The 27545-nt window shown below is 53.7% G+C and overlaps 1 protein-coding gene across 2 annotated transcripts in view; it reads right to left on the bottom strand.

The window, feature by feature from the left end:
* ACAP1 (ArfGAP with coiled-coil, ankyrin repeat and PH domains 1) overlaps positions 1-26573 on the bottom strand; it is a 39352-nt gene extending 12779 nt beyond the window's left edge. For both annotated transcript variants that reach the window (XM_053263667.1, XM_053263668.1), the window contains exons 1-15: positions 26351-26573; positions 22185-22242; positions 19559-19678; positions 17205-17258; positions 16435-16493; positions 15921-16104; positions 15705-15749; positions 13367-13462; positions 10037-10111; positions 9545-9654; positions 8898-8949; positions 7550-7650; positions 6876-6987; positions 3666-3874; positions 2987-3056 (exon numbers count right to left, since the gene is read on the bottom strand). In XM_053263667.1, the coding sequence (XP_053119642.1) occupies positions 2987-3056; positions 3666-3874; positions 6876-6987; positions 7550-7650; positions 8898-8949; positions 9545-9654; positions 10037-10111; positions 13367-13462; positions 15705-15749; positions 15921-16104; positions 16435-16493; positions 17205-17258; positions 19559-19678; positions 22185-22242; positions 26351-26406 (1401 nt within the window). In that variant the 5' untranslated portion in view covers positions 26407-26573. The remainder of the gene's footprint in view (positions 1-2986; positions 3057-3665; positions 3875-6875; positions 6988-7549; positions 7651-8897; positions 8950-9544; positions 9655-10036; positions 10112-13366; positions 13463-15704; positions 15750-15920; positions 16105-16434; positions 16494-17204; positions 17259-19558; positions 19679-22184; positions 22243-26350) is intronic.
* Between the last annotated feature and the right edge of the window lie 972 nt (positions 26574-27545).

Raw genomic sequence — 27545 nt, 5'->3', positions numbered from 1 at the left:
CCCTGTGCTCCTCTGTACAAAACAATTCCCCGCTTTTAGAAAACGGGCAAATCAGGGAGAGCAGCCCTGCAGGGAAAATGTATTTGCTCAGGGAAGCATTCGACAGGCAAACCCGCAACTGCAGTCCGAAGCGGTACAGTCCAAACACAGCTAGCCCACCTTCTCAAGAACGAGGCTGATTTGCTTTGCAAGGTAAACTTGTCTGTTTCTGCAAGCAGGACTATGAACCACTACAGAGCACAGGGGACTGAGACTGCAAGGAGCCCAGGACGAAAGAGGACGGGGACTCCCATGCCACCAGATCACAGGCTTGCGCTCTGGCTCCGATTAATCTGGACTGAGCAAATTCTGCTCTCGCAACCTCCAATTTGAATTAGGGTCTTCAGATATTCAAAGCACACCTTTACTCGTTAACCACCCCGAATACGGCTGTTCTTCCATTCGCACCGTGGTGCTGCCGGGGCATTGCTTTTCTGCAGCCGCTAGAACAGGGGCTGCACAACTCCCCCCACCAGTCGTTTCTAGACTACCATCAGTCCCAGGGGCCAAGGGTCAGGGATTATGGGGGTTGTAGTCCAGCCTCTGCAGGAGAGCAAATATTCTGCAGCCCCATGCTAGGAGGATGTAAACAGTGGCTCCAGGCAGGACTGAATGCAGCACTATATTATCTGGCAATGCCCTTCCCTGTGCCAAGGGCCTGCAGAGCATTGACTCGGAAGTCAGTAATGCTCAGCAAAGGTCCTCTCTAATATTTATCAAAGGCTTCCGGCTTGCAAGTTCGGCCTGCCTGATTGCTTCCTGTTCGGGTTGGCTGGGGGATTCGTGGTGATGAATAGACTCTTAATTGCCCCTGGAATAACCTCCCTGAATTGCCCCTTAAGGTCTGCTATGGGGACGGGGGTAAGCTTTAATGACCGATTTCCTCCCATTCATACATAATAGTAATCTTCACTTCTTCTTTTTTTACTGGAGGCCACTTGGGCAGAGAGCCTTCCGCCATGGGCGTAGCGTCCATTGGACAAGGGGGAACAAATGTCACCCAGCCAAGAGGGGTCAGGGGGCCCGCTGGGCTGCACAGTGCTTCCCCCCATGCTTCCAGCCCCTTGCCACTGCTCTGCCCCGTGGCCTGGCCGCCATGTAGGAGCTGCCGGAGAGAAGAGGGGCTGCCCAGCCCTGATCCACCCCTGCCTCCGGACAGAGGACGGCGTCCCTGGCACCCGGCCCCGATCTGTGCCATCGAGCTGGTTCTCTTCAGCCACCCTCCCGAAAGACTCACCAAACTGCAAGTTCAAGAGACAGGGAGGGGAAGGCTTGGGGGGAGAGGGGATTAGGTTGCCCCACCCCCTTGAATCTGACATCAGATGCAAGGGGCATGGCTTGGGGCTTGGGACTCGGGGGCATGCACGAGGAGGCCCCCTGGCTAAACATTGTCCCCCAGCTGCCAGGAACCTTGCTACGCCCCTGCTTTCCACCTGAGAGCCGTTTCCCACATGTGCTGAGCTCTGTGCGGTCCTGGGCTTTCCTCAGGGCCGGAAGGACCCTTCAGGAGAGACGGAGCCCTCTCCCCAGAGCTCTGGGAGGAAAGCCGAGGGAAGGGCCCGCCTTCCAAGATGGGGCAGGCAGGGGCTCCAGAGGGCTCCATTCCCCTTCAAGGAGCCCCCCTCCCTCCCCGCGCTGGGCAGCCCAGCGAGAACGGCCGTCTCCACACGGTTGGGCCAGAGGGGCAGTGCAGAGGTTTCCGCCTTGGCTGAAGCTTCGCCCAGGCCCAATCAAACAATGAGTCAGGGGCGGCACTCAGGGTGGGTGGCGGGGCCCCCCACTGGCCCTTGGGCCTTACCATGAAGGTAGGGCCCAACATTTCATTGCCAGAATGAGGGGCACAAGTGGGGGGGGGGGCTGGGAGGTGTCTGCAGTGGTAACCAAGAGCCCGAGTATCATTGACGTATATGGAACTGAATGATATGCTATTGAATAAATGAGGGACAAATGCTGCCCCTCTAGGGACCAACATCTCACCCCTGAAATGAGGGACATCCTGCGCCAGGAGGGACAGTGGGCAACCCGACATGAAGGACGCAGATGGAAGAGTACAAGAGCTCTGGGAAGCCGCCACCGCTCTTTGCTAAATCCAGTGGGAGAACACGCGGGACCCACCCCTGAAATGCAACTCGCAGGCAGAGAGATTACAGGGAGGCTCGGCAAGAAGCGAGCAAAGGGGGTAGGGGAGCCATGGCAGAAGAAGAGGGGGCTTGCATGGGCAAAACCACGAAGCAGGGCCAACGGGGGGTGGGGAGCCAGTGCAGATGACCGGGGTCTGGTGGTCTGGGAGGGGGCCCGGGGCCCGACTAGGTGGCGTATGTTTCTGTCTTGCCTCCTGCTGTCCGTCCCCCCCACGCCTGCCCTGCCATCGCTGCCACGAGGCCAAACTGCCAATCTTTAAAATAATTCTAGCCGCCATGTGCGCAGCCAGGAGGTAGGGGTGTGTGTGTGTGTGTGTGTGTGTGTGTGTGTGTGTGAGCCGAGCACACAACCCTGTGGTGGCAGCGGGTGGAGCGAGAGCGGCCGCTGAGCCTGACCATCCAGCCCAGCGGCCTTTGAGAACTGCAAGACGCTCCAGCACGCCTGCGCAGTTTGAATCGGGCCTTGATGCCGCCACACATGGCGGCTAGAGTTCTTTTAAAGACCAGCGGTTTGGGCTTCTGGTGGCAGCAGCAAGCGGGGGCCTGAATTTTTTTCTTCCACCGGGGCCCAAGCCTGAATTTTTTTCTTCTGGGCGGCCCTGCAGGGAGGAGGTCAAGGTGTTCGGGAGCCAGGAATTCCCATCAGGTGAGGGGGGCAGTCTTCCTTCCTCGCCATCGGACACTCCAGCCCACTCCGGCTCCACTGGGATATGCTGGTTCAGCAGCACGTAGGAGACTCAGTTGCTCTGCCTTACAAGGCACTGCTCCCCCTCACTACACACACACACACACCCCACCCCGATTACCTTCACCAGCTCCGGTTCCCAGGAGTCCAGCGTCAAGGATCGCACCTTGGAGAAATGGACCCCGAGACTCCTGCATGGTGGAGAGGGAGGGTGAGAGAGCAGCAAAGGGAGAACAGAGGGAGGGTCAGCAGCCAGGGCGGGATCCAGCCGGCACCCCCTGCGCACTGGGGAGGGAGGCCCCTTCCAAAGGGGCGATCCTGCTTGGCAGGGGGAGAGCAACTGGCCCTGTCCAACCCCAGCACAGCAGCCCTCCGGTGGCGGTTGAGGGTGTCTACTGTGTGTTTACTTTAGACTGTGCGCCCTATGGGGACGGAGAATCATCTTATACTTTTTCTCTGCAAGTCGTCTTCATCCCAGCCTTACTCGCATTCGTAAGAGCAGGCTTGCCGGATCGGGTCCAAGGAAGCCCATCAAGTCCAGCATCCTGCCTCCCACACAGTGGCCCACCAGATGCCTCTGGGGAGCCCGCAGGCGAGCGATGAAGGCACACACTCTCCCCTGCTGCCCCTGGTATGAGAAGGCGTCCTGCCTCTGAACCGGGATACAGCCTACAACCAAGAGGACTAGTAACCAGCAAAAGCCCCTCCGTCCTCCCTGAACTCATCTAAGCGCTGCTTGAAGCTGTGCAAGCGGGTGGTGGCCCTCATCACCGGGCCCCAACTCCCTGGCGAGCACCCACCTGTGGATGCCGGAGCACTCTATGCAGAGCGTGATGCCCAGGTTGATGCTGGCCCACTCTGGCACCGGCTCCCTGCAGTCGCAACACTGGGCGTTGCCCTCCAGGTGCTGCACGCGGTCCACGACATGCTTGTCCACACCGCCCCGCAGCTTGCGACCGGAGGGAGACTGCAGCGTGCCCGCAGAGAGGGAGGCCGTCCGTTCCAGGGGCTGCAGGGGGCAGGAGGGAGGGAGAGAGAGAGAGATTCCACCCCTGGACAAGGCACACTTGCAGAACCGGGCCCTGGCGACGCAGTTCTGTGCTGCAAGGAGCCCGGCTTCTTCCCCTGCCCTTCTAAAAAGGGGGACATTCCCAGCCCGCAAGACAGGAGACCGGCTGGAAAGTGGAGAGCAACGCCTGCTGAAGTCTCAGAGGAAGCAGGGAGGACGGATTCCGAGGCACGGTTTCCAGGAGGCGGCCTGGCCGGCGGCAGCAGCAGCAGCATTATGTAGGAAACCAGCCCTACACAAACGTTCCTAGGTAGCTTTATTCCGATGGACGGCAGGAAATGAGGCTTAGCTCCGCAAAGCCAAGGCGGAAAGCCCCACTCAGGCCCGAGGCAGAGGCTCTCTCTGTGCCGCCAAAGAGCAGTCACAGATGGTTGGGAGGATAAAGTCCAGATAATCCCGTCTCAGACCGCCAGAAGCTCTGCAGCAGAGGAGCACTTGTTTGGCACGCAGAGGACGGCCTCGGGTTCAGCACCTGGGGGGCGCCAGTTAAAAGGGGTCGCAGGCTGCAAGGGCTAGGAGGAGACCTCCCTACCTGGGGGCTTGGAGAGGCAGAGCAGACTCAATCTTGGGCGAAAGAACCACCAGGGTCTGACTCTCAAGCAAGGCACATTCATGAGCAACGGCAGCACCATCGTGGCCTGTCCAAGTGAGCGGAAGTGGGGTGCAAATGGGGCACAGCTGCCTCCAGCTCCACCTGACAAATGGCTAGCCTGCAGGCAGCACACCCCTCGCAAACACCAGGGCAAACGTGACAAAGTCCAGCATTTATTGGGTCCGATTTGTCACAAAGTCATCGAGCCATCTCCAAGTAACAATGACAAAACCTTTCTACCACCTATGCAATTTAATCCTTGTTGATGAACTGGCCCGCTCCATCCCCAGCACAGCATCCCTCCTCCAAGGGCTGTTGCTGGTGTCTATCATGGGTTTCTTTTTTTAAGACTGAGAGCCCTTTGGGGACAGGGAGCCATTTTATCTTATTTTATTGATATTATGTAATTCACTGGGAACGTTTGTTGAAAAGCAGTATATAAATATTTGTTGTATGATAAAAAATAAACCATGCAACACTTTCCCTGCTGCAAAATCTGCAAAGCAGCTTCCAACAGGCAAAACCTAATTAATATAAGAACCAGAAACACACACACATCAAAAGATCAAAGTTGAACAGAAGCTCTAAAATATATATAAGTCCAGGTAGTTGTGGTGTGGATTGGGAAGGCAGGATAAATAGGAACAAAGGGAGCTGTCTGTAGTGATCAGCCTCCCCTCCCTCGAAAGAAGTAAGAGGGAGTGAACTCTTGTCTTGACTGACAGGCTGGTGAACTCCAGGGCAGCCAATCAGTACACCAGGTGGGTGGGACCTAGAAAGCAGTTGCTGGAAATTCTGGGAACAAGAAGGGTCGTCTTGGGGAGAAGCACATGTGGAAAGGCTTAGTGAGGAGCAATGGAGTTTGCTCCTTCATGGTCAAAGTCAGCATGGAGCTTTCTCTCATGGAATAACTCTGTAGATCCTTGAAAGAAAGGATTGCCGGAAGCTTGATTCTCATCAGGAATTGGGTGAGTACAAGGAAAAGAGAATTCAGCATAGGGAACAGTTTGTTTAGTCAGACTGTGTGTTAGGAACTTATATTTCTTTGTGTGCTTTTGCATATTCCTGATGCTGTTCTATTATTGTTTACCTGTAACGTAACTGAAATAAGAATCACTAGCCTATGCCCACCCTACCTAGGGCATTGCAAAACACTCTATAAACATTTAAGTGTGTCTAAGACAACCTTGTAACCTACTAAGTATTTTTGAGTGTATCTAAGAAAGCTAGAAGCCTCAGACAGAAGCAGTCTGTAGTAACTGAATAAAACTGGGGTGGTTGTTGTTGTTTTTTGTTCTTTTCTTTTTACAAGTCTCTCAGAGTTGGTTTTTAATTCAGGGAAAAGGGGGAAGCCGAAGGGGCATTTGTCTGGTGCAAAAGCATCCTCAAGCACTCAGCAGCTATGGTTTTTCTCATCACGTGTAAGCCTAGATGTGGAAGGCTTTTTTATTTATCCCATAGCAAAACAAAGAGAGTTTTCCCTGGGATTCTACCCTGAGCCCAGGGAGGTTCAAGCTCTGTCGATATGAGGAGTGGTGGTGGCAGCATTTTAATCCTACCAGAAATATAGAAACGTTTTATGAAAAGCCCACCCAGGCAGCTCAGCAGGGATGACTCGGCATTTTCTTTTCTCCCATGAGCTAGCTCTGGTCAAAGGCTTTAACCCCCACTAACTTGGCAAAGAGGCACCTTTTAATGTGGTGGTTCTCTATTTAGCAAGGGGAGAGTAACTGGCCCTATCCATCCCCAGCACAGTACCTCCAGTGATTGTTGCTTGTGTCTATCTTATGTTTCTTTTAGATTGTGAGCTCTTTGGGGACAGGGATTCATCTTATTTATTTATTATTTCTCTGTGTAAACCACCCTGAGCCATTTTTTGGAAGGGCAGTATAGAAATCAAATTATTATTATTAATTATTATTATTAATAATAATAAATCTTCTACACTGCCTTATACCGAGTCTGACCCTTGGACCATCTAACTCAATGAGGTCTACTCTGACTGGCAGCAGCTCTCCCAGGTCTCAGGCAGGAGTCTTTCTCAGCCCTACCTGGGGATGCTACCAGGGATTGAACCTGGGACCTTCTGCATGCAAAGCAAGAGCTCTGCCACTGAGCTATGGTCCCATCCCCTAAGGGGAATACCTTACAGCGCTCACATGCATTCACCCATCCAAATGCAAACCAAGGAAGGCCCTGCTTAGCAAAGGGGACCGTTCATGCTCACGACTGCAAGACCAGCTCTCCTCCCCTAATGCAAGAGCACAAATCAGAAGCACGTGTGGATGATCCTCTGCTTGGGCAAGAGTCTGTGGAACCCATCCAGTGTTACCTCCAGCCACCCCTTACCTGCCCAGACGATTCCATATGGCCTTCGTTGTAAGCAGACGCAATGCTGTTTTGAACAGCACACACCCAGGCCTGCTGGTGCCTCTCCGAATCCGCTTGGAGGAGGCAGCTCCTGCCAGAGGGAGGGAAGGAAGAACAGACAGCATCGGAACATTGCTGAGAAGAAAAAACAGAGCTCACCCCCGCATCCTCATATATGGGAATACGTGGAGACACGCCAAAGCTGGAACTCAAGAACCTTAGGGACATCGGAAGCTGCCATAGACTGAGTCAGACCATCAGTCCATCTAGCCCAGCATTGTCTACACAGACTGGCAGCGGCTTCTCCAAGGTTGTAGGCAGGAGTCTCTCTCAAGCCCTCACTTGGAGATGATGCCAGGGAGGGAACTTGGAACCTTCTGCAGGTGCTCCTCCACTGAGCCATGGCCGTATCCCCTAAGGGGAAGATCTTACAGTGCTCACACATGTAGTCTCCCATTCAAATGCAAACCAGGGTGGGCCCTGCTTAGCAGAGGGGGCAGTTCATGCTTGCTACAGCAAGGCCAGCTCTCCCCACCATTCACCTTCTCCTAGAGCTCTTCCACCTGCTGGACGGATTGGGACCAGCATCTGCACCGGCCCCACATAAAGCAGCAGGAGAAGTCTGAGACCACGCAAGAGGGGAGGAGACTCACTTGGAGGGAGAGACCACCTCGAAGCAGAAGCGGCGTTCGTGATCGGGGCAGGGCTTGACCGTGCAGAGCCGGAGGTCTTCCACCACCACCGTCAGGGCATCCTGTGGGGAGGCAGGAGGGCGGCATTTGGGGAGGAGCCAAGTCAGGTGCAAGGGAAGCCACACGCATACATACGCCTGCCCCTCTCCTCCCCAGTCAGCAGGCTCACACTCCTACCCAGTACTAACCCACCTGGATTCTCCCGCCTGCCAACAGATCCATCCAGAGAAAGAAACACTCCTCCCGATTAGCAGTCATAGGAGCACAGGAGAGTTGTTTTCACACAATGCGTGATCCACTTGTGGAACTCTCTGCCACGAGATGTGGTGGCAGCCAACAACCGGGATGGCTTGAAGAGGGGTTTGGATGACTTCATGGAGGAGAGCTCTATCAAGGGCTACTAGTCAAGAGGGCTAGAGGCCACCTCCAGCCTCAAAGGCAGGATGCCTCTGAGTACCAGTTGCAGGGGAGTCACAGCAGGAGAGAGGGCAGGCCCTCAACTCCTGTCTTTAGGCTTCCAGAGGCATCTGGTGGGCCACTGTGCGAAACAGGATGCTGGACTGGATGGGCCTCCTTGGGGGGCCTGATCCAGCAGGGCTCTTCTTCTGCTCTTAAAGTGCCTTATACCGAGTCAGGCCACGGGTCCATCTCGCTCACGGACTGGCAGCAGCTCTCCCAGCCCTCCCTAGAGATGCCGCCAGGGGTTGAACCTGAGACCTCCTGAATGCAAAGCAGATAATCCTACCACTGAGCTCTGGCTCCAACCCCTAAGAATAGGGAGGTGCAAAGCTGCCTCCTACCAAGGCAGACCTGCGGGCCATCTTGCTCAGCACCGCCTGCACTGGCTGGCAGACACTCTCGAGAGTTCCAGACGGGGGTCTTTCCCAGTCTGGCTTGCCAGGGATTGAACCGGGGACTTTCTGCATCTGCACATCAAAGCCTCTGCCACTTTGCCATGCCCCCATGTAACCAAGCCTCAGGACATGTCACTGAAATAGCCACATATTCTTTCCCCATTTAACCCTGTCTCCCCTTGCCTCCCCTTTCTGCAGGCTTCTAGATTGGAAGCCCCTCGGGGCAGGGAACCATCCTCCCATTTTCATAAAGCACCTTATAGGCAGATAGTACAACAGCCAGACCAAGGACACAAAGCATTCCCAACCAAGACCAAGATTCCACAGTCCCAAGCAAGCGACTTCAGCCACGGTGGGTCTACTTCTCAGTCTCACCTTCCCCCAAATCATGTGGGCACAGAGAGCCACCCCTTCAAAACTCACCCACGCATTCCCTGCCAGCCCGTTTCCCTCACCTTCGCTTTTTTCTGATACACCAGCTGGTTGCTCTGGATGGAAAACCATCGCCTGCAATTCAGAAGAGCACATGTTCAAAAGAGACCCCACATCACCAGCTCCACCAGATAAATATTAAAAGATACTCCTGACCCACGGCAGGAGTGGTTTGTGGCTCTAACCACCCGGGGGGTGACGGGGTGGGCACAGCGGCCTCTGCTTCCCAGAGCTCCATTTGCGCCTTTCTCCCCTGCCCCAGTGCTAAAGAGAGCTGTGGTGCCTGCAGGCTGCCATGCGTCAGGTAGAGCTGCACGCTTAACTGCACAGCTCTACCTGACACATGGCTAGCCTGCAAGTGGGGCGGAAGAGAAAGGAGCACAGAGAGATCCAGGAAGCAGAGGCAGCTGTGCCTTCTTTCTCCCCCCCCCCCCGCCCAGATCATTAGGAGAAGCGGCTCCTGACCCACTGATTGAAATGCCTTTAAAGCGACTTCGGCCTTGGGGAGTGGTTGGCAGCTGTGTCCTAGAAGGCTGCGTGCTGTGTAGTTGGGAAAGGGTTGGGTTTTTTAAATTAAATATTCAGTTAATTTCTCTTATCCAGCCTTGCCCTCCCAGCTGGAGAGAACAGGAAATGCTCCCATGCAGAGTAGAGAAGCATCACTGCCCACCTGCTCCACGTCTTGAAGGCGTTGCTGGCACGCTTGTACAAGTAGCCTTCCATCACCACCCCGCCTGGCTCTGTCTGGACTTCGGGGACGACGTCCTCTTGGGAGAGGTCCTGAGAAGGGGTAGGGGGGATGCAGACCACCCAGCTCATTACAGTGAAGAAGATCCCCTCGTCGAATTATCCGCACCCCAAAAGAGTTTTAAAGAATGGCACACCATCAAAGCCCCGCCTTCCATCTAAACCCTGACTGGTCCACTCAGGTACAAGCCCCACCCCTTTGACTACAAGCTCCTCCCACCCACCAAGCCCCACCTCACCCCAGACGACTGCGTTTAGAACTTTCCCCTTGGCTCCAAGGCTCCTCCTCCAATTGTCTCAGCCCCTCCTCTTAGAACCTGCCAGAGAAGAAGCTCCGCCCCCAAGCTACAAGACCCCTCCCCTGCCTGGGCCCCTCCTATAAAGCCATAAAGCGGTCTTGCCCTGGACGCCTCACCTTCTGCTTGATCACTGTGTGCCTCTGCTCCATGTCCCACTTTTCTCGGGCCGACTCCAAAACCAACTGATGGAGCTGGGAAAGGAGGAATTGGAGAATGAGGCCAGACTTCTGGGTTGCCTCCGGGAGTGGGGCAGTAGGGTCAAGTCACAAGAGTTGGCGGCCACCCAACCCCAAATCTCTTGCGTTGCTCCCACCCAAAGTATCTGCCCAACATTTCCTCTTCCTGTAGAGAGGAAGGAAAGCTAGTCTTGCAGCAGTGGGCATGGATTGTCCCCTTTGCTAAGCAGGGTCTGCCCTGGTTTGCATTTGGGTGGGTGAGTACATGTGGTTCGGAGTTCTAGGACCCACAAAAGGGCTTTTTCAGTTGCTGCCCCACTTCTTTGGAATTATCTTCCCCTTCAGATTCGTCTAACCCCCTCTTTACCAGTCTTTAAATCCTTACTGAAGACCTTTCTTTTCTGCCGGGCATTTGCCCTGTAGTTTACTTTATTTCCTTTCCATTATCTATTTTAGTTTGCAATTTTTAATGTAATTTTTAATGTTACCTTATTTACATGTCATTGTAAACCACCCGGAGTCTTTGGAGTGGGCGGTATATTCAATGCTTCAAATAAATAAATAAATAAAAATAAATGTGAGCAGGGTCTGCTGCAAGATACTGGTGCCGTAGAGCATCTGCTTTGCATGGACCTATACAGCCCCAAACAGCTTAGGTCCGGGGTATTTAAGAGAATGCCTTCTTTGTTAAGAGCCCTGCCGCCCACTGAGTTCACCTGGGGAGGTCCGTCTGCAGTTGCCACCAGGCTGGTCTCCTCCATTGCCTCCCCGAGGCTTTGGAATGTGCTCCCTGCTGAAGGAAGAGTCTCCCCACCTCTGACAACTTTTTAAAAGGCCGTTAAGACACACTTGTTCAACCAGGCTTTTAATTAGAATGTAATGTGGTTTTTAAATTTTAAATTGTTTTAATGTTTTAATTTGTCGGGTTTTTTATTGTAAACCACCCAGAGTTCCTACCTAGTTTCTACTAAATCTGCACTCCCTTTTCCAGGCCAGAACATAAGGTGAGGGGTCAGTTTCTAGGGAAGCAAGCAGCTCTGGACAGGAAGCAGCTCAGCGGAATTTGAACTCTGCAGCTTCCGCAGAGATGGCAGGCATGCATAGCCCCAACCAGACTGAGGAGGGAGGCCCAACCCCTTCCTCTTGCCCAGCCAAATGCACAAGGTCAGGGGATATCAATGTGGAAGACAATGCGTCCTGGCAACTGTTACTCCGGCGTTTCCATTTGGTCAGCTTTAACTCAGCCCAGCCTGGCTTAAAAAAAAGAAGAAGAAGAAGTCTGCACACAGACAAAAACTGAACTAGAAGATTTGAACGGGGATTTTAAAAGCCAGCTTAGAGCCCAACTGCTTTATTGCAGGGGCACTCAAGTGTTGGCCCCCAGATGTTGATGGACTACGGCACCCATCATTCCCAGCCCTAATGGCCTTTGGGGATGACGGGAGCTGTAGTCAAGAACATCTGGGAGGACCCACAGTTGAAAACCCCTGGCTTGCTGCAAGTGGAGTTTTGGTGCCTAAGCAATTCTATCATTAACTTACACCATAATTCCTTCACATAGCTTTACCTACCACAAAAGCCCGAGGACAAAGTGCCCTTCCTGGGAATAAACAATTTCCCGAAAGCAGAACTGGAAAGGACTTTTTTTGCCTTCTTAAACAAGGCAAAAAAACTTCAAGGCCCACCACTGATGTTAGAGAGACGGGTCTAAAAGATACATCAGCCTGGATTTTTTCAGTTCTGTTGACTCACGGTTTGCACTGCTGGATGGAAGCCACAGCAGTTTTTATCTTGTAAGGCAGAATATGTGCTGGTTTGCAGACAAAATGGAAGACGGCACAAGCCAAGTTTCTTTTTTAATCAAACCTAGGCTAAGAAGAAAAAGCCACCACAAATACGTGGTCTACGTGGTAACAACAGAGATGGAGAGAGTTTTCTAGCTGCTATTAAAGCCTTAACTTACCTTCACTGCACAACTGATCCTTGGCCCCCCAGCTGTTTTGGGACTACAACTTCCATAATCCCCAGCCACAAGGGCCAACAGCTGGGGATCATGGGAACTGAAGCCCAACCTCTGCAGGAGGGCCAAAACTGCGCAGCCCAGACTGAGGCTTACACCTGAGTAAGGAGCCCCTTAAGGGATGAAGGACAAGCATCTCTGCAGGCCTGTCTTACAAGCTTCACCACAGGAAGCTGCCATATACTGAGTCAGACCCTTGGTCCCTCTAGCTCAGTATTGTCTACACAAACTGGCAGCACCTTCTCCCAGGTTGCAGGCAGGAGTCTCTTTCAGCCCTATCAAGAGATGCTGCCAGGGAGGGAACTTGGAACCTTCTGCAGGCAAACACATGCATATCCCAGGGGTTCCAAACCTTGTAGGTCAACAACATCTGAGGACCCAAGGATAAGAATCTTGGGGATATTCCACCATCAGAATGTTTATGCAAAACCTAAAAGGCAACAAGATCCAAAGGCAGCCCAACATGACATGGGATGTTGCTCGTTGTTGACCTCTGCAGACCCAGTGTCGCAGTTAATGTCTTCTTCAGAGAGTTTGAGAATAGATTCTCTGAATTCCCCAGTTTTGCCATGTTCCTTTTTCAGTTGTGTCTCATGTATCTTGAGGAGGAGAGCTGGTCTTGTGGTAGCAAGTATGAACTGTCCCCTTTGCTAAAAGCAGGGCCTACCCAGGTTTGCATTTGAATGGGAGACTACATTTGCTGTAAGAGATTCCCCTGAGGGGATGGAGCCGCTCTGGGAAGAGTTCCCTCCCTGGCAGCATCTCCAAGAGAGGGCTGAGAGAGGAGACTCCCGTCTGCAACCGTGGAGAAGCCACTGCCAGTCTGTGCAGACAATACTGAGCTGGATGGACCAAGGGTCTGACTCAGTATATGGCAGCTTCCTCTGTTGCTAGCTTATACAGAAGGCTGAGAAATGCAGCCCTGGTTCCTGCTCCACCCCTCTCTTCCTCCCTCCCCAAAGCCCCTCTCGGTCCCCTGCACTCAGCTCCCTACCTTGAGAAGCCAGAGATGGCGGCTGCGGGTGGAAGCGGTTTGGTGCAGCTGCATCTCTGCCGGCTGCATCTCTGCGTGGACTCTGAAGCCCAGCATCCTGTTTGTCCAGCCCTTTTATTTCCTGGCAGGACTACCTTTCCCCCTCCCCTCGCTTCCTTCCTCCGCCCAGCTGTTGCCAAGAGAAGACGAGACTCTCCTCCTCCTCCACGCTCCATGTGGGGCTCCGGCACACCCCCTCTCAGCCCCGCCCCCTTACCTGTGCTGCAAGGTCCTTGTGGTACTGCTCCAGCTGTTGGGCCACACGGAACCCTTGCTCTAGGTAAAACGACTGGGCTTCCATGAACGTCAACATCTGGAAGGACAGGGCAACTTCGTCAAAGAAGTGGTTACCTTCTTAAAGAGATCTTAGGGTTCAGCAGCCGCCTAGCGTTTCCGATGGAGTCTACTACACCCTGACCAGTGGGAGACAGCTGTAGTCAGTGGCCAAAAAACCTCTGGGCATGCTCAGAGACATTTCAGGAAGGGGCACTTCAGCTGTTAGACTACAACTCCCACCACTTGCCACAATGAACTTATTTTATTTATTTGTCACATTTGGCCAGGGGTGCCTTTGCACGGCTTCGGCTAGTGCGCTAGCTGTGTCCCTTTCTTGAGAAGGCAGATCTGGCCACAGTTACCCATGCCATAGTCACGTCATGGCTGGATTACTGTAACATGCTCTACATGGGGCTGCCTTTGAAGAATATCCGGAAACTATAGCTAGTGCAAAATGCGGCAGCTAGGGATTTATCAGGAGCTGCCCAGTGGGAGCACATCACACCCATTCTGAAAGAGTTGCACTGGCTGCCAGTTTGTTTCCAGGTCCAATTCAAGGTGCTGGTTTTGACTTTTAAAGCCAAACGGTTTGGGCCCAGGGTACCTGAGGGACCGCCTGCTCCCAAGGGTTGCTGCCCACTTGACGAGGTCATCTGAGGGGGCTCTGCTCCGGGTGCCGACAATAAGGGAGGCTAGGTTGTCATGCACTCGGGACAGGGCCTTCTCTGTTGCTGCCCCCAGACTCTGGAATGCTCTCCTGGTGGGTATCCACTCCTCAGTCTCCATCACAGTTTTTAGAAAGCATGTCAAATCATGCCTTTTTATCCAGGCATTTATATAATTGTCTCCACTGCTGCTTCTTGTATTTTGTACTGGTTTTATGCTTGTGTTTTAATTTATTTATTTTTTTAAAATCAGATTTGTTTTTATATTTTTAAGCTCAATATTTTAATGTGTCTTTTTTTAAAAGTTGTTTTAAAATTTTATTGTGGGCCGCCTTGGGATTTTCTTAATGAAAGGTGGGGCATAAATTTAATAAATAAATAAATAAATATTTTTTTAAAACCACCTACTAGGTACATCTCTAGGTGGTATACATTGTCGGGGAAATGCAGCACACACAATTAACACAGTTTAAAAAGTGTTTTTAACTAAAAGCTGGAGAAAAGAAAGTACTTTTTCACACAGTGCTCGATTCATCTATGGAATTCCCTGCCACGGGATGTGGTGATGGCCACTAGCTTGGATGGCAGCAGAGTTTTCAGCAGCGACTTGTCCTGATGGCTACAGGCCACCTCCAGCCTCAAAAGGCAAGAGGCCTCTCAATACCAGTTGCAGGGGAGCGACAGCAGGGGAGGGGGCGTGCCCTCTCCCCCTGCCTGTGGGCTCCCTGGAGGCATCTGGTGGGCCACTGTGGGAAACAGGAGGCTGGACTAGTTGGGCTTTGGACCCGACCCAGCAGGGCTGTTCTTATATCCTTAACACATGTGTGTCATGAGGGTGTTTTTTCTTTTCTTTTTAAAGCATCCAGAGATGGAGACGCTCTTATTTTGACGGAGAAGGCATTCCAAAGCCCTGGGGCAGCCACAGAGAAGGCCCAGCACCCGACAAGCTGGTGGCCACTACTGCTGGACTTATTGGTCTCAGCACTGGTCTCAATAGGGGGCAGGGTTCAGGATAGGGAAGACCCATTTTGCAGTGGAAATGGTGAGAGTTATAGTCCAGTGACAGCTGAAGAGCCTCAGGTTGGCCCCCAGGGCTGGACTGCCGTTTCCCACACGCCAGGTCCGAGCCTGGGAGTTCAAAACAGGCTGAACACTCTTTGCTCAAAGGCAACGTTTGCTATGGAAAGTGTTTGCACCAGTGTTCCCTCTAACAGGGCATCCCAGATGTGGCTCCCACCAGTCCCAGTCAAAGGCCATTGCAGCTCTGGATGCTGGGAGATGCAGTCAACCACATCTGGAATTCCCTGTTAGAGGGAATGCTGGTTTGCACCCATCTCATTGTTTTCCAAAAAAGCAGCTTCAACGCACATGCCATCCTGCACGTGCACACTCACAGGAAACTTGTCCCTTTGATCTGGATCCTGCCCCCTCCTATGAAGTGCAGCAGAATTAATCCTGACAGAACCATACATCTGACCTCATCCCTCCAATTACCAAAACAAAACAGGGCATTTCTTTTGCACAAGAAAGCATTTAGCCCAATTATGCCCAGACAAGAGCATCAGCAGCACTAAAGCAGGATTTCGTCGTCACACCCAAACAAGGTCTACTCACAAACTTCAGGATCTCAAACTTCTTCTTTGACTGGATCACATTGATCTGACAGGAAGAAAAATCCACATTATCCCTGAGACACGCCACTCCCTGGATTCCCAACCATTGCAGCATTCAGCCCCAGCACGACTCAAATCCACTCGAGAGCCGAGCCCCACTCCGTCCTCCGAGGCGAAGAGAGAACCCAGGAGGAGTCCTGGCTGCCAGCCGGCCCACCTGGAGCACGTAGTCGAGAGCGCGGTCGCGAAACGTGGTGCGTGTGGACTTCAGCGCTGCAGTTGCCTCTTCGGCCTCATGGTGGCGCCGGCGGGGAACCTCCGCGTTATGGTGCAAGGCGCTGGACAGGCTTTCACTGCTGCGTTCAAATTCCTTCCGGGTTTCCTTGAACTGCTTCATGTCTCTAGAATGCAGGTGGTGGAGAGGAGATGGTTGAGCCCCACAACCAGCCGTTGCCAGAGTCGCACACCCACGAGCTGGACTTTTGGTCTGATCCACCTGCGCTCGTCCGATACTCTTCCTCCCCGCCACCACGATGTCAGCAGCCTGATACGGGCCACACGAAATCCGCCCTCAGTCGCTTAAGTTCCACACTGGCAAACAGGGAAGGCTGAACCGCCTTTAACCTCAAAGCAATTTACCCCCACCTGGCCCCGATCCACCCCATGCCACCTCCCCTCTGCCCCCCACCCAGGCCACCCTTCTGGGGTCCCCATCCTCAGTGTGCACTTACTCTTTCACTAGGCGCTGCAGCTGCTGCTTGAACGAGTCCTGCGTTGTGTCCAAAAGTTCCTACGATAAAGAGAGAAAATGAAAGAGCTGAGTGTGAGGGAGATTCGGACTGGAAGGTCGTAGCGGGCTAGGAAGGGTACTGAGAAACTACCAGGGAAATGCAGCACTTTCCTTCCTGAAAGCATTTGGGGCTTCTTCACGGAGGAAAAGTCAATGGCACGGAGAAGGAGGAAGGCGTGTGACCAGGACAGATTTGACCCATGGGGTATGATTCAGCAGGAGGTTCTCCTGCACAAGCACCACCACCACGGAAGGTACCAATCGACTACCACCTCTGCCATCACCAACTACTGTGCTTTTGCACAGCTCCCGTTCATTTCAATGAGGCTGGCGCAGGAGAACTTCCTGCTGGAGTCTGTCCCCAACTAACTGAAGGAAAAAGAAGCGCTGAGCCCAACGGGATGGCCGTCCATATTCCGCATGGCACAGGCTGCAGAGGTGCCACTAGCTGGAGGCCCAAGGAGGGGTGCTCTTTGGATTTCCCAAGTTTCCTGGGCCAGCAGCTGGCCCAGGGGACGAGGGTCAACAGGCATTTTCCTGTTCTGTGCTCCTATCATCAGAGATCCTAAATGACCCTGTCCTCTGATTCTAGCCTCCTTGTGCAGATGGAGCAGCTGAGAGTCTCCGGCGGGGGGAGGGGGGGGAAGAGGAAGAGAAGAAGGGAGGCAGAAGCATAGAGAAGAACAAGGGGGAGAAGAAGCCATCGCTCACCTCATGTCTGTCAATCATTTTGTTCCAGCTCTCGGAAAATTTTCCTAGGCATTCCTGAGAAGCAAGAGCCAAGAGAGAGAGACAGGAAAACATTGTGAGAAGTTCCCTAGGTCCAGTTTTGAAGCCAAGGAACATACATCCCTAGGCCTGGAGCAGAAATGCATGCCCATTAGGACATAAGAGCTCTGCTGGATCAGGCCTGAGGCCCGAGACCCATTTGGTCCAGCCTCCTGTTTCCCACAGTGGCCCCGCAGATGCCTCTACGAAGCCCACAGGCAAGAGGTCTGTGCATGCCCTCTCTCCTGCTGTTGCTCCCATGCAACTGGGATTCAGAGGCATCATGCCTCCGAGGCTGGAGGTGGCCCATAGCCCTCAGACTAGTAGCCATTGATAGACCCACCCACCATGAATTGGTCCAAGTCCCTTTTAAAGCCATTCAAGCTAGTGGCCATCGCCACATCCCGTGGCAGAGAATTCCATAGATTAATGATACTAATGATATTATGCTGTGTGAAAAAGTACTTCCTTTTATCAGTCCTAACTTTTCTGGCCTTCAGTTTCATGGGACGCCCCTCTGGTTCTAGTGTTGTGAGAGAGGAAGAAAAATTTCTCTGTCCGCTCTCTCTAGTCCATGCAAAATTTTATAAGCCTCTACCGTGTCTCCCCATAGTCACCTCTTTTCCTGAACTAAAAAGTCCCAGATGTTGGAGCTCTACCTCACAGGTTTCACAAAAATACATTGTATGCTAGAATTCGAGCTGTTTTTTCTAAAGCAAGTTTCTAGACCTCAGACTTTTTAAAAAGTGAGTTTCCAAAGCTCATAGTGGGTTGCAGAAAAATGCATGCAAGAAGGTGTCTGCTGGAAGTTCCAAGTGCAGAGAATACACAGGAGCAGTCTGCACTACACCCGCCACTCACTTCCCACCCACTGTTTCACCTCTCATAACCAGCTCTTGGGTTAGAAAAGGGACCCAGAGGGCTTTTAGAGTGCCTTGAAACCACACCACCTGATCTGGAGCCTTGGGCCAGTTACTCTCAGCCTAAGTCTACCTTGCAGGGTTGTTGTGAGAACAAAAAAACTGAGGGGGGGAGAATCAGGCATGCCACCCTGCACCCCTGGAGGAAGGGCAGGGTTTAAAAAAGGCAGATGTACAGGAACTGGTCACAGTTGCTCACTGGTGAATGTACCCTGCATATGCTCAGAGGCACACCCTTTATACTTCATATGCAAAGACTTGTTCTAGGGTGGAGAACTGGCTTCAGTTAATCCCACATCAAGAATACTGAATAATCAGATTTCCTTTTTCCCTTTTCAGCATCTGCTGGTCACCTTGAGAAGTCCTCACCAAGCCGGTACAAGGAACAAAGGTGTGTCCTCCCGGGTCAGTATCTGTAAACATCGCTGCTTCCCACCCCACTGCCGTGACCCCCAGGCTGCGGCAAACCTGTCTTTCCAGCAGAACCGCCTCCCCTGCACGAAACTGACGAAGGGCCCAGTTAGGTCGCCATGAGGGGTAGACTCTTGGCACCCAGGAGCCCAGACGTGCTGCACCCAGACAGGAAGCCAATTCCATGCTAGGGGTCATGAGGAAGGGGGCTGGAATAAAATGGCTAATATTATATTATCATGCCCTTATACAAAACGATGGTGCGGCCACACCTGGAGTACTGCCTGCAGTTCTGGTCACCACATCTCAAGGAGGACACTGTAGAACTGGAAAAGGTGCAGAAAAGGGCAACCTGATCAAGATGATCAGGGGCCCGGAGCACCTTCCTTATGAGGCAAGGCTACAACACTTGAGGCTTTCCAGTTTAGGGGGGGGGGGAGACGACAATGGAGGGATATGATAGCAATCTATAAAATTATGCATGGTGTGGAAAGAGTGGAGAGAGATAATTCCCCCCCCCTCTCTCACAGCACTAGGACCAGGGGGCATCTCACGAAACTGATGGCCATGAAATTTAGGACTGACGAAAGGAAGCACTTTTTGCACACAGCACATAAATAACCTATGGAACTCTCTGCTACAGGGTGTGGCGACGGCCACTAGCTTGGACAGCTTTAAAAGGGGCCTAGGTAAATTCATGGAGGATGGGTCTATCCTTGGCGACTCGTCTGGTGGCTCTAGGCCACCTCCAGCCTCAGCAGCAGGACGCCTCTGAATCCCAGTTGCAGGGGAGCAACAGCAGGAGAGGGGGCAGGCCTTCGTCTCCTGGTTGGAGGCATCTGGCGGGCTACTGTGAGAACCAGGGATGCTGGAGCAGACAGGCTTGGGGCCTGACCCAGCAGGGCTGTTCTTATGAGGCTCATCTTGCCTGGTCCCTGGCTCCTTCGGGACTCAGAGCAAACTTACAGTCGTCATGGTGTCCCCCTGGAAATTCTGGGAAAGGTCCTGAACGCCAGAGACAAAGTTCTTGCTGTGGCTGCAATAGTGGCGCCCGGACTCTAGCATAGCCGTGCAGAGTTTCAGCAGCTGGGGGCCAGAGAGGAGACAAACAGAAAGGTCAGGCACAAGAAACCAGCAGACCCACAAGCCGCCCCACAGGAGACGGAAGCGAGGCTGGCCTGCATCCCTCCCAGCCCGGCGATCTCTCATCCCCTGCTGCACAAGAGGCCCGTCGTCCTAGAATCTGCACCTCCACACTCCACATGGGGATGATGGGAGTTGTAGTCCAACAACCTTCGGGGACCCCCACAGTTGAGAGAACCCCGTTCCAGTACAACACGCCTGCGGTTTCCTAGAAAGTTTTGAACTGGGGCATCTTCCAGTGTCCTTAACTCAACTGGGAGACCATTTGGCATGTTAAGGTTGTATGTTGCAAATCACTGAGAAGCTTATAACCTGGTCAGCCTGAGACCTCTCCAGCTGTTCTTGGATGACAACGTCCATTATCCCCAGCCACCAGCAGCAGCAGGGGACCATGGAAGCTGTAGTCCAACAATAATGGAGAAACTCAACTTTGCCACCCCGGGTGTATGCCTTCTGCATTTGGTGGAGCCAAATGAGCCAGCATAGCGTAGTAGGTAGAGTGTTGGACTAGGACCAGGAAGGCCCGAGTTCGAATCCCCATTCAACCATGAAACTCACTGGGTGACTCTGGGCCCGTCATGTGTCTCAGCCTAACCTACCTCACAGGGTTGTTGTGAGGATAAAGATAACCATGTGCACCACTCTGAGGAAGAGCGGGATACAAGTGTAAAATAATAATAATTTTATGCTCTGAATGTAAGTATCTCAAAAGTTTTTTCAGTATCCAGTAGTATTTGAACCAATATATTTGATTACGGGGAAGAAATGAATTAAAAAAGCACCTTTAACACAGTTTAAAGGTTTGCTCAAATGCTAAATATCATTTTGCAAATATTTACCAATACTTGCAAATGTTTGAGACGGGGCGATAAGCATGTTCTTATTACACTGTTTACATTTTAAGATGAAAGAACCGAAAGCACTGGACAGTGTTCGCAGACTAATTGCAGCAGAGCTCAGGAACTGCGCACTTAAATCGGATACGCAGACATATTTCCTTGGGGTAGTCACCAGGGGCGGGGGGAGGGGGGCGGTTGCAGCTAATTGTTAAAAATCATAGCTAAGTATAGCTGTGAAACAGGCCCATTTGACTGGCACTACATCTATTTATTATGCTCTGAATTCGTTTTATGAACCAATTTAATGCTTATAAATATACGGTTTCTGTGGAAAAATATAGCCACGGAAAAGGTTCCACAATGGAACACTTTTCTCACCACATCACTGCTGGCAACTGCAGATGACGCCTCCTCCGAGCACTTCCATTAGTCGCCTGCTTTTGTCTAGGCCAAGTAGAAGGAGCTACACAACTTTGGCCCTCCCTGCAGATGTTGGACTACAACTCCCATCATCCCCAACTACTGACCACTGTGGCTGGGGGTGATGGGAGTTGTAGTCCAACAGCAGCTCTGGTCAGGGTACCGAGTACCTGAAGGAATGCCTTTTCCTCCTGCTCCAGGATTTTAAGACCAGCCAGTGATGCCATGCCTGAGTGGACAGAATCCTCCACCAAGAACAGAGACTTTTCTGTAGCAGCCCCACAGCCATGAAACACCATTCCTTGAACTCACTGCTCTCTCCCCTGATCTCTTTTTGGCCAAAAGTTATGACAGGGATTCTCAGCCTTGAATGTCCAGTCACAATAGCGGCTTTGGATGAAGGGAGTTGTAGTCCAACAACATCTAAGGACCCTGGTTTGAGAACGTCTGGGTTACGTGCTAATTCCAGCAGGCATGGTGAAAGTAACTGAGACTGTTTTACTATTCCTCTCTCCCCATTTATTTTTATTAATTTTAGACTGTCATCATTTTAACTGGAGAGGAGAGCTGGTCTTGTGGTAGCAAGCATGACTTGTCCCCTTAGCTAAGCAGGGTCCACCCTGGTTGCACATGAATGGGAGACTTGGTGTGTGAGCACTGCAAGATATTCCCCTCAAGGGATGGAGCCGCTCCGGGAAGAGCAGAAGGTTCCAAGTTCCCTCCCTGGCAGCATCTCCAAGATAGGGCTGAGAGAGATTCCTGCCTGCAACCTTGGAGAAGCCGCTGCCAGTCTGTGAAGACAATACTGAGCTAGATAGACCAATGGTCTGACTCAGTATATGGCTGCTTCCTATGTCCCTATGTAATTGAGTACATAATTTAGTTTTTTACCTTGTTCACCACTTTGTGAACATGTGCTACAAGAGGTGTCTAAGTAGTGTTGGTAATAAGCTGCTTTTTTTTTTTACAAAATCCCAAACACATTACAGGCACTTCGGAATACCCCGGAGCTGAGCTTGCTAAATCAGAACTCAGACCCAGCAAGCGTTAGCACTTTTGCAAAGCATTCGGCAATACAGCTCAAATTCTTGGCAAGCAAATCATTCCTGGGCAACATAGCCCAAGACTTTGGCAAGCTAGTTGATTTGCAAAGCAGCAGGGTCGCTCACTCTGCCAATTCACCCCCTCACCTTTTCCAGCTGCGTCTCCAACACAGATACCTCCGTTTCCACGGTCTCAATCGCCGCCCTGAAGTTGCAGGGAGGGATGGGGGAACAGAAGTATTAGCACAAGATGAACGTCTAGAGGTTGCAAGTGGAATTGAATCCTAGAGCCCTGGGTTCAAGGTCTGCCTCTTCCACAGACTCCCTGCATAGCCCTGAGCGAGTCATTCTTTGCCTCAGTTTCCGGTCTGACCAAACACAAAAGGCGGCTTGTGGTGGCCAGCCTCACAAAGCAGTTTTGCATGTCGACACCGCTGAAGAAGTGTTTTGAAATGTTCTCTTAGCAGTTGCACATACAGAGAAGGCTCCTGAGGGCAGGACTGGAACCCATGAGAGGGCATTGCAAGCAGTGTTCCCTCTCACAGGGATTCCCAGATGTTGACTACAACTCCCATAATCCCCCAACAAAAGCCATTGCAGCTGGGGATTCTGGGAGTTGTAGTCAACAACATCTGGGAATCCCTGTTAGAAGGAAGACTGATTACAAGGAAGCAGCTTCAGGCTAGCCATGAGGAAGCATTTCCTAACTGTGAGAATTGTGGGACAGCGGAACAGTCTACCACATGCAGCGTGGGGGGGGCCTCTCTCTTGCTGGAGAATTTCAATCAGAGGCTGGGCAGGCATCTGTCAGGAATGGTGCAGCAGTTTCCTGAAGTGAGCAGCAGGCTGGACTAAAGACCTCCCTTCCAGCTCATGTCCTTGGAACTGCCCACTTCACTTTATGACCACAGGTCACTCCTGCTGAATCACACCCACACGGCCCACCAGAAGGAGAGGCAACGAGGCCACCATCCGCTCCTCAGTCTCCGTCACAGTTTTTAGAAAGCGTGTATGATCTTGGCTTTTTGACCAGGCTTTAAAAAAAATAATTGCTCCATTGCTGCTGCTTTGTATGGTTATATTGTGCATTTTTAACAATCATTTTTAATCAGATCTGTTTTTTTTTAATATTCTAACCATATTGCCAAGTTGCCCCCCCCAAAAAAAAACATTTAGATGGGCTACAGTCCTGGATGCGAGTCTTGGCAACTTGGGTAGTGTGGCTATCGGCAGGGAAAGCCACGAGGGGGACTCCAGAGGACATCCAGGAGTACACTTAGGGAGCAGACAGCCCTTCAGAAGGGCCCCGTCCCTCCTCCCTCTCCTCCCTCCACAGTCCCTTGCGGTCACCTCACAAGTTTCCTGCCTCCGCCGAGGTTGTAACCGCTTCCTGTCAGTTGTCAGGAAACTTCACTACATTCACCCTAAACAGCAGACAGTTTCGTGATCTACGCAGACCCCAGAGAAATGTGTAAAAAGGGCGAATTATATCCAGGTGCTCATTTCCATCCCGGCCCGTAATGCAATAAGAAATGACCACCAGGGGCGGGGGGGGGGGAATCAAGAGAGACCAGAAGGGTGCTAGTCCTCTTTATTCCCGAGTTCCATCTGCTCCAAGGATCTTACTTCAGTCACCCAGTTGGAAGGAGTCCCACAGGACAACTCCTTTCATCTGGGCAACGACGACTGCAGTAAGAGGGTGACCTTCAGGAACGAGGGAACGGCTCCCTCCTCTAGAAGGCCCCAGCCCCAACTCTTTGCCGTGAGGCCAAACCGCCTCGTTCAGCAGCTTAATATGGGCCAACACTTCAAAATGGCCACCGTGTACATCTCTCCTACAATGCACTAGGGCTGCAGCCACAGTTCAGACTGAAAGAAAAAGAGAGAAGTAATTCAATCCAGGAGGGAAGTGCAGCAAAAGCAGCGAAAGTTGGGGGGGCGGGAGAAACCACAAGAGAGGAGAAGCCGGCCAAACGGGGCAGACACCCAGGTCCAACAATAGATAGTACTATTCCCGCAACCCCAGACAACTGGCCAGCAGCACTACCTCCCCTTGTTGAGAAGGAGGGAGGTGGGAGAAGTGTTGTGAGCGGAAATCCGTGACTCTTGGAAACAGCTTGTCACACACGCGTGCGACAGGCAAGGCGAGAATGAAGGGGTGGAAACTGCCCAACTGACAGGAGGGAGACGTCTTCTTAGAGAGCAGAAGACGGGCTCCCTGCTCTGCATGTTTGGGCTAGGGATTTCTCAAGAGGAGGCTTTAAGCCTCGATACCTGAGCTGGGCGGCCTCCTGTGTGCCTTCATGTCCGGACTCAGAGGTCCAGAGAGGTCCAGCTTCTGAGGCCATCATTTTAAAATAATAAAAATGACAACATCTGAAATGAGCCCCCCCCCCCAAAAGAAGCAAGACACACATAATTTGAATACTTAATGTCTTAATGTCTCCCCCCTTGGAGGCCTAGGCTCGTTGCACAGTTTGGATGTGGTGACAGTGGGGAGAGGAGGATGGGAGGCCAATGTCCTTTGGTCCTCGGAGCCAGACCACAGCCGGCACGCGACAGAACTACCAGATTTCGTGACAAACACGGTGGGGTGGGGTGGGGTGGGGTGGGGAGTAAATGTGCTTCTCTTCACCCCCTTTGCAGTAACGTGCCTAGAAGGGAAAGAGGACCTGCCTGGGACAAAGGGAGGTTTGACTACAGACCTCTGCCTCTGAGCAGGTCCAAGAGGCTGGCTCGCTAGTGCCTGGGATTCGTCAAGCCCTGAACTGTGGAACTGGATGGCTTCGATGTAGGAAAGAGAGGGGCTGGCGGGGGCGGGGGGGCTTGCAAGAGTTCTGCCTTGGGGGACCAACACTGACTTTGGAGGGTGCCCCCCCCCCGCCACGCTCTTAGCTGGCAAGTTTGCAAGAGCTTTCCACAAAGAAAGGCACCCTGAAACTGGCCAGGCCCCGAACAGCTGTGGGACCGACCCCAGAGGTGCAGCTGCTGGAGATTTCCCAGCTGTGCCAACATCCTCCGCTGGGCTCTTGCCGCCGATCCCGGGCACTCCTCTCCTCTCCCATGGAGGAGTGTGTGGGACCAGCCCAGCCCACCACGCACTGGGGCGGCTCTCTCTCTCTCTCTCCCCCGGCTGCCCCGGGCGTCATGCACACAAGGGGCGCATCATCCTGGTGCCAGCTGCATGCCGGGCGAGCAGCCCAGCCCGGTTTTTCCAGCCCAGTCTGCGGGAACCCCTCCAGCCAAGTGTCCTCCTCCTCGCGTGCCTTCCTCTCCCCTCCGACTAGGTGAAGAAAACAGAAAGTTGGCACTCTCCGATGTCGGACTGAAGAAGATGCGCACGCCCCGGAAGCTTCTCTGGAGCCAAGCGGGGGACCGGGGCACAGCCCGCTTCTTCTCCGGCATTTCACCCCCGCTCCCTACCCACCAGGTCCCCAGGGCCAGGACAGCCGGGGGGGGGCACATGGCCTCCTCCAGGAGACACGCGTGGGGATCCCTTCCCACGCGTCTGTCTGGCCGAGGGCCTGCACAACTCGGGTTGCCAGCTGACCACAGGCCTAGCCTGCTCCTGTGCAGCAATGGGCCAGGGCGCTTCCCCCAATTCCTGGTGTGCACAGGCACACGGGGCTCATGTCTGCCGACCAAGATGGCCCTCAAGGCACACAAGCAGCTGAGGGCTCACGGCTCACCACTCTCGCCCCTCTTTCCGCCGCACACAACCCACTCGGCTGAAGGGGGCACGAGCAGGAGGGGGGGAGCAAGACCGCCCCCTCCCCAGAGCAGAGCAGGGTGCCTGCCTGCCTGGCCCCCACCACCCCGCAAGGGCCACGGAGCTCCTGGAGCGCCTTCGCCTCCTCCTCCTCCTCCTCGCTCTCCCCACACACTTCTTCCATTACTCAGCGCCTCCGCGCGACTCCAGCCCCGCCATCTCCTCCTCCTCCTTCTCCCGGCTCGGGCTACTAGGCGACACGTCCCTTCTTTTGCCTGCCAGCCCCAGCCCCCAAGGTCTCCTCGGTTGCCAAGCCAAGCCCTCCCCCACCCCTGCTGCCGCCGCCGCCGCCGCCGGCTCCTTCTTTCCAGGAACTCTCCCATCACCGTCCCCAGGCGAGCGGGGGGGGGGACCTCCGGGCGCGCGGCGACCCCCAGGTGTCGTCGGGCCGGGGGCTCCTCGGACGGTGGCCGCAGCTGGCGGCGTGGCGGGGCAGCCTGCCACCGCCTGGCACCAGCGGCGGGCGATGCTGCGCAAAGGCGCCCCAGCTGCGCGGCGGCGGCTGGACGGGGCACCCCTCCTCCAGGCCCGGCCGGCCACCCACCTGAAGCGCGGCGAGTCCTTGAGGCACTCCTCGAGCTCCAGCTTGGCGACCGTCATGGTGGCCGCGGCGCCCCGGGAGGCTGCGAAACCTCCTGCTGCTGCTGCTGCTGCTGCTGCTCCGGCGCGAGCGGACCGGGGCCAGACCTCCGAGGCGCAGCTGCTGCCGCCCAGAGCCAAGAGCCGCCAGGGGCGCGAGGCGCAGGGAGGCACCGCCGGCAGCCGCCTCCGCCCCGCCCCGGGGGAGGAGTGGTGCGCGGCGGCCCCGCCCGCCCCGGGGGTGGGGGGAACGCGCTACCCAGCCAGCCCGCGCCATCCTCGGGCGCCCTGCAGGGGGCGGCAGCAACAGGGCGCCCCCCGACGGCCGCTGCCCGAGGACCGCCCCGCCGGCTAGGGGAGAGAGAGGCGTCCGTCCCCAAGCGAGCGTGGGGGCGCCTGCCCGCGCGGGATGAGAAGCAGCGAGCCGAGGATGGGGACGAGCGGCGCCCGCGGCTCCGCAGAAGTACTCGGGGGAAGAAGGCAAAGACTCCGGAGGAGGCGACGTGTCGGCTCTGCGCCCCAGGTAAAGGTGAAGTGTGCCGTCGAGTGGGTGGTGTCGTCGACTCCTGGCGCCCACAGAGCCCCCTGTGGTTGTCTTTGGAAGAATACAGGAGGGGCTGACCATTGCCATCTCCTCGCGCCATCTGAGATGCCTTTCCGCATCTTCCTAGCTCGCTGCTTCCCGATATAGTACCAGCGGGGATTCGAACCGGCAACCTTCTCCTTGTGAGTCAAGCCTTTCCCCGCAGCCGGTCTATAATTGACCACTGGACGGAGCAGCAGGGCAAAGGAGGTCTCTGCCCCTAGGGAAGGGGAGTGAGAGCAGCCAGGCCCCCATGCATTCTTCAGACTTGTTTACAGACGGGGAACGGGACGAGAATTCTTCCACTTTTACTAAACGTTTTCACGGGGCAGAAATGGTACACCGCTGAGCCTATTCAGGCAGGGATTCATGGGAGCCCCGCGTGCAGACCCAAAAGCTAGCAGACTTTAGACGGGGGATGGGAATTGTAGTCCTTCAACATCTGGGGACCCCAGCTGGAGACAGAACTCCTGAGTTCAGATTTTCAACGTGAAGACGTGTAGAAGCAAGATTGTGTAGAGAGGCCCCCTAAACTGGCTCAGCAGGCAAATGTTTCCTCACCAGGGAAAGGGGTCTG

The sequence above is a fragment of the Hemicordylus capensis genome, chromosome 6 (assembly GCF_027244095.1).
Source record: "Hemicordylus capensis ecotype Gifberg chromosome 6, rHemCap1.1.pri, whole genome shotgun sequence".
Classification (NCBI taxonomy): domain Eukaryota; kingdom Metazoa; phylum Chordata; class Lepidosauria; order Squamata; family Cordylidae; genus Hemicordylus; species Hemicordylus capensis.
This window is presented reverse-complemented; position numbering and strand designations above follow the sequence as displayed.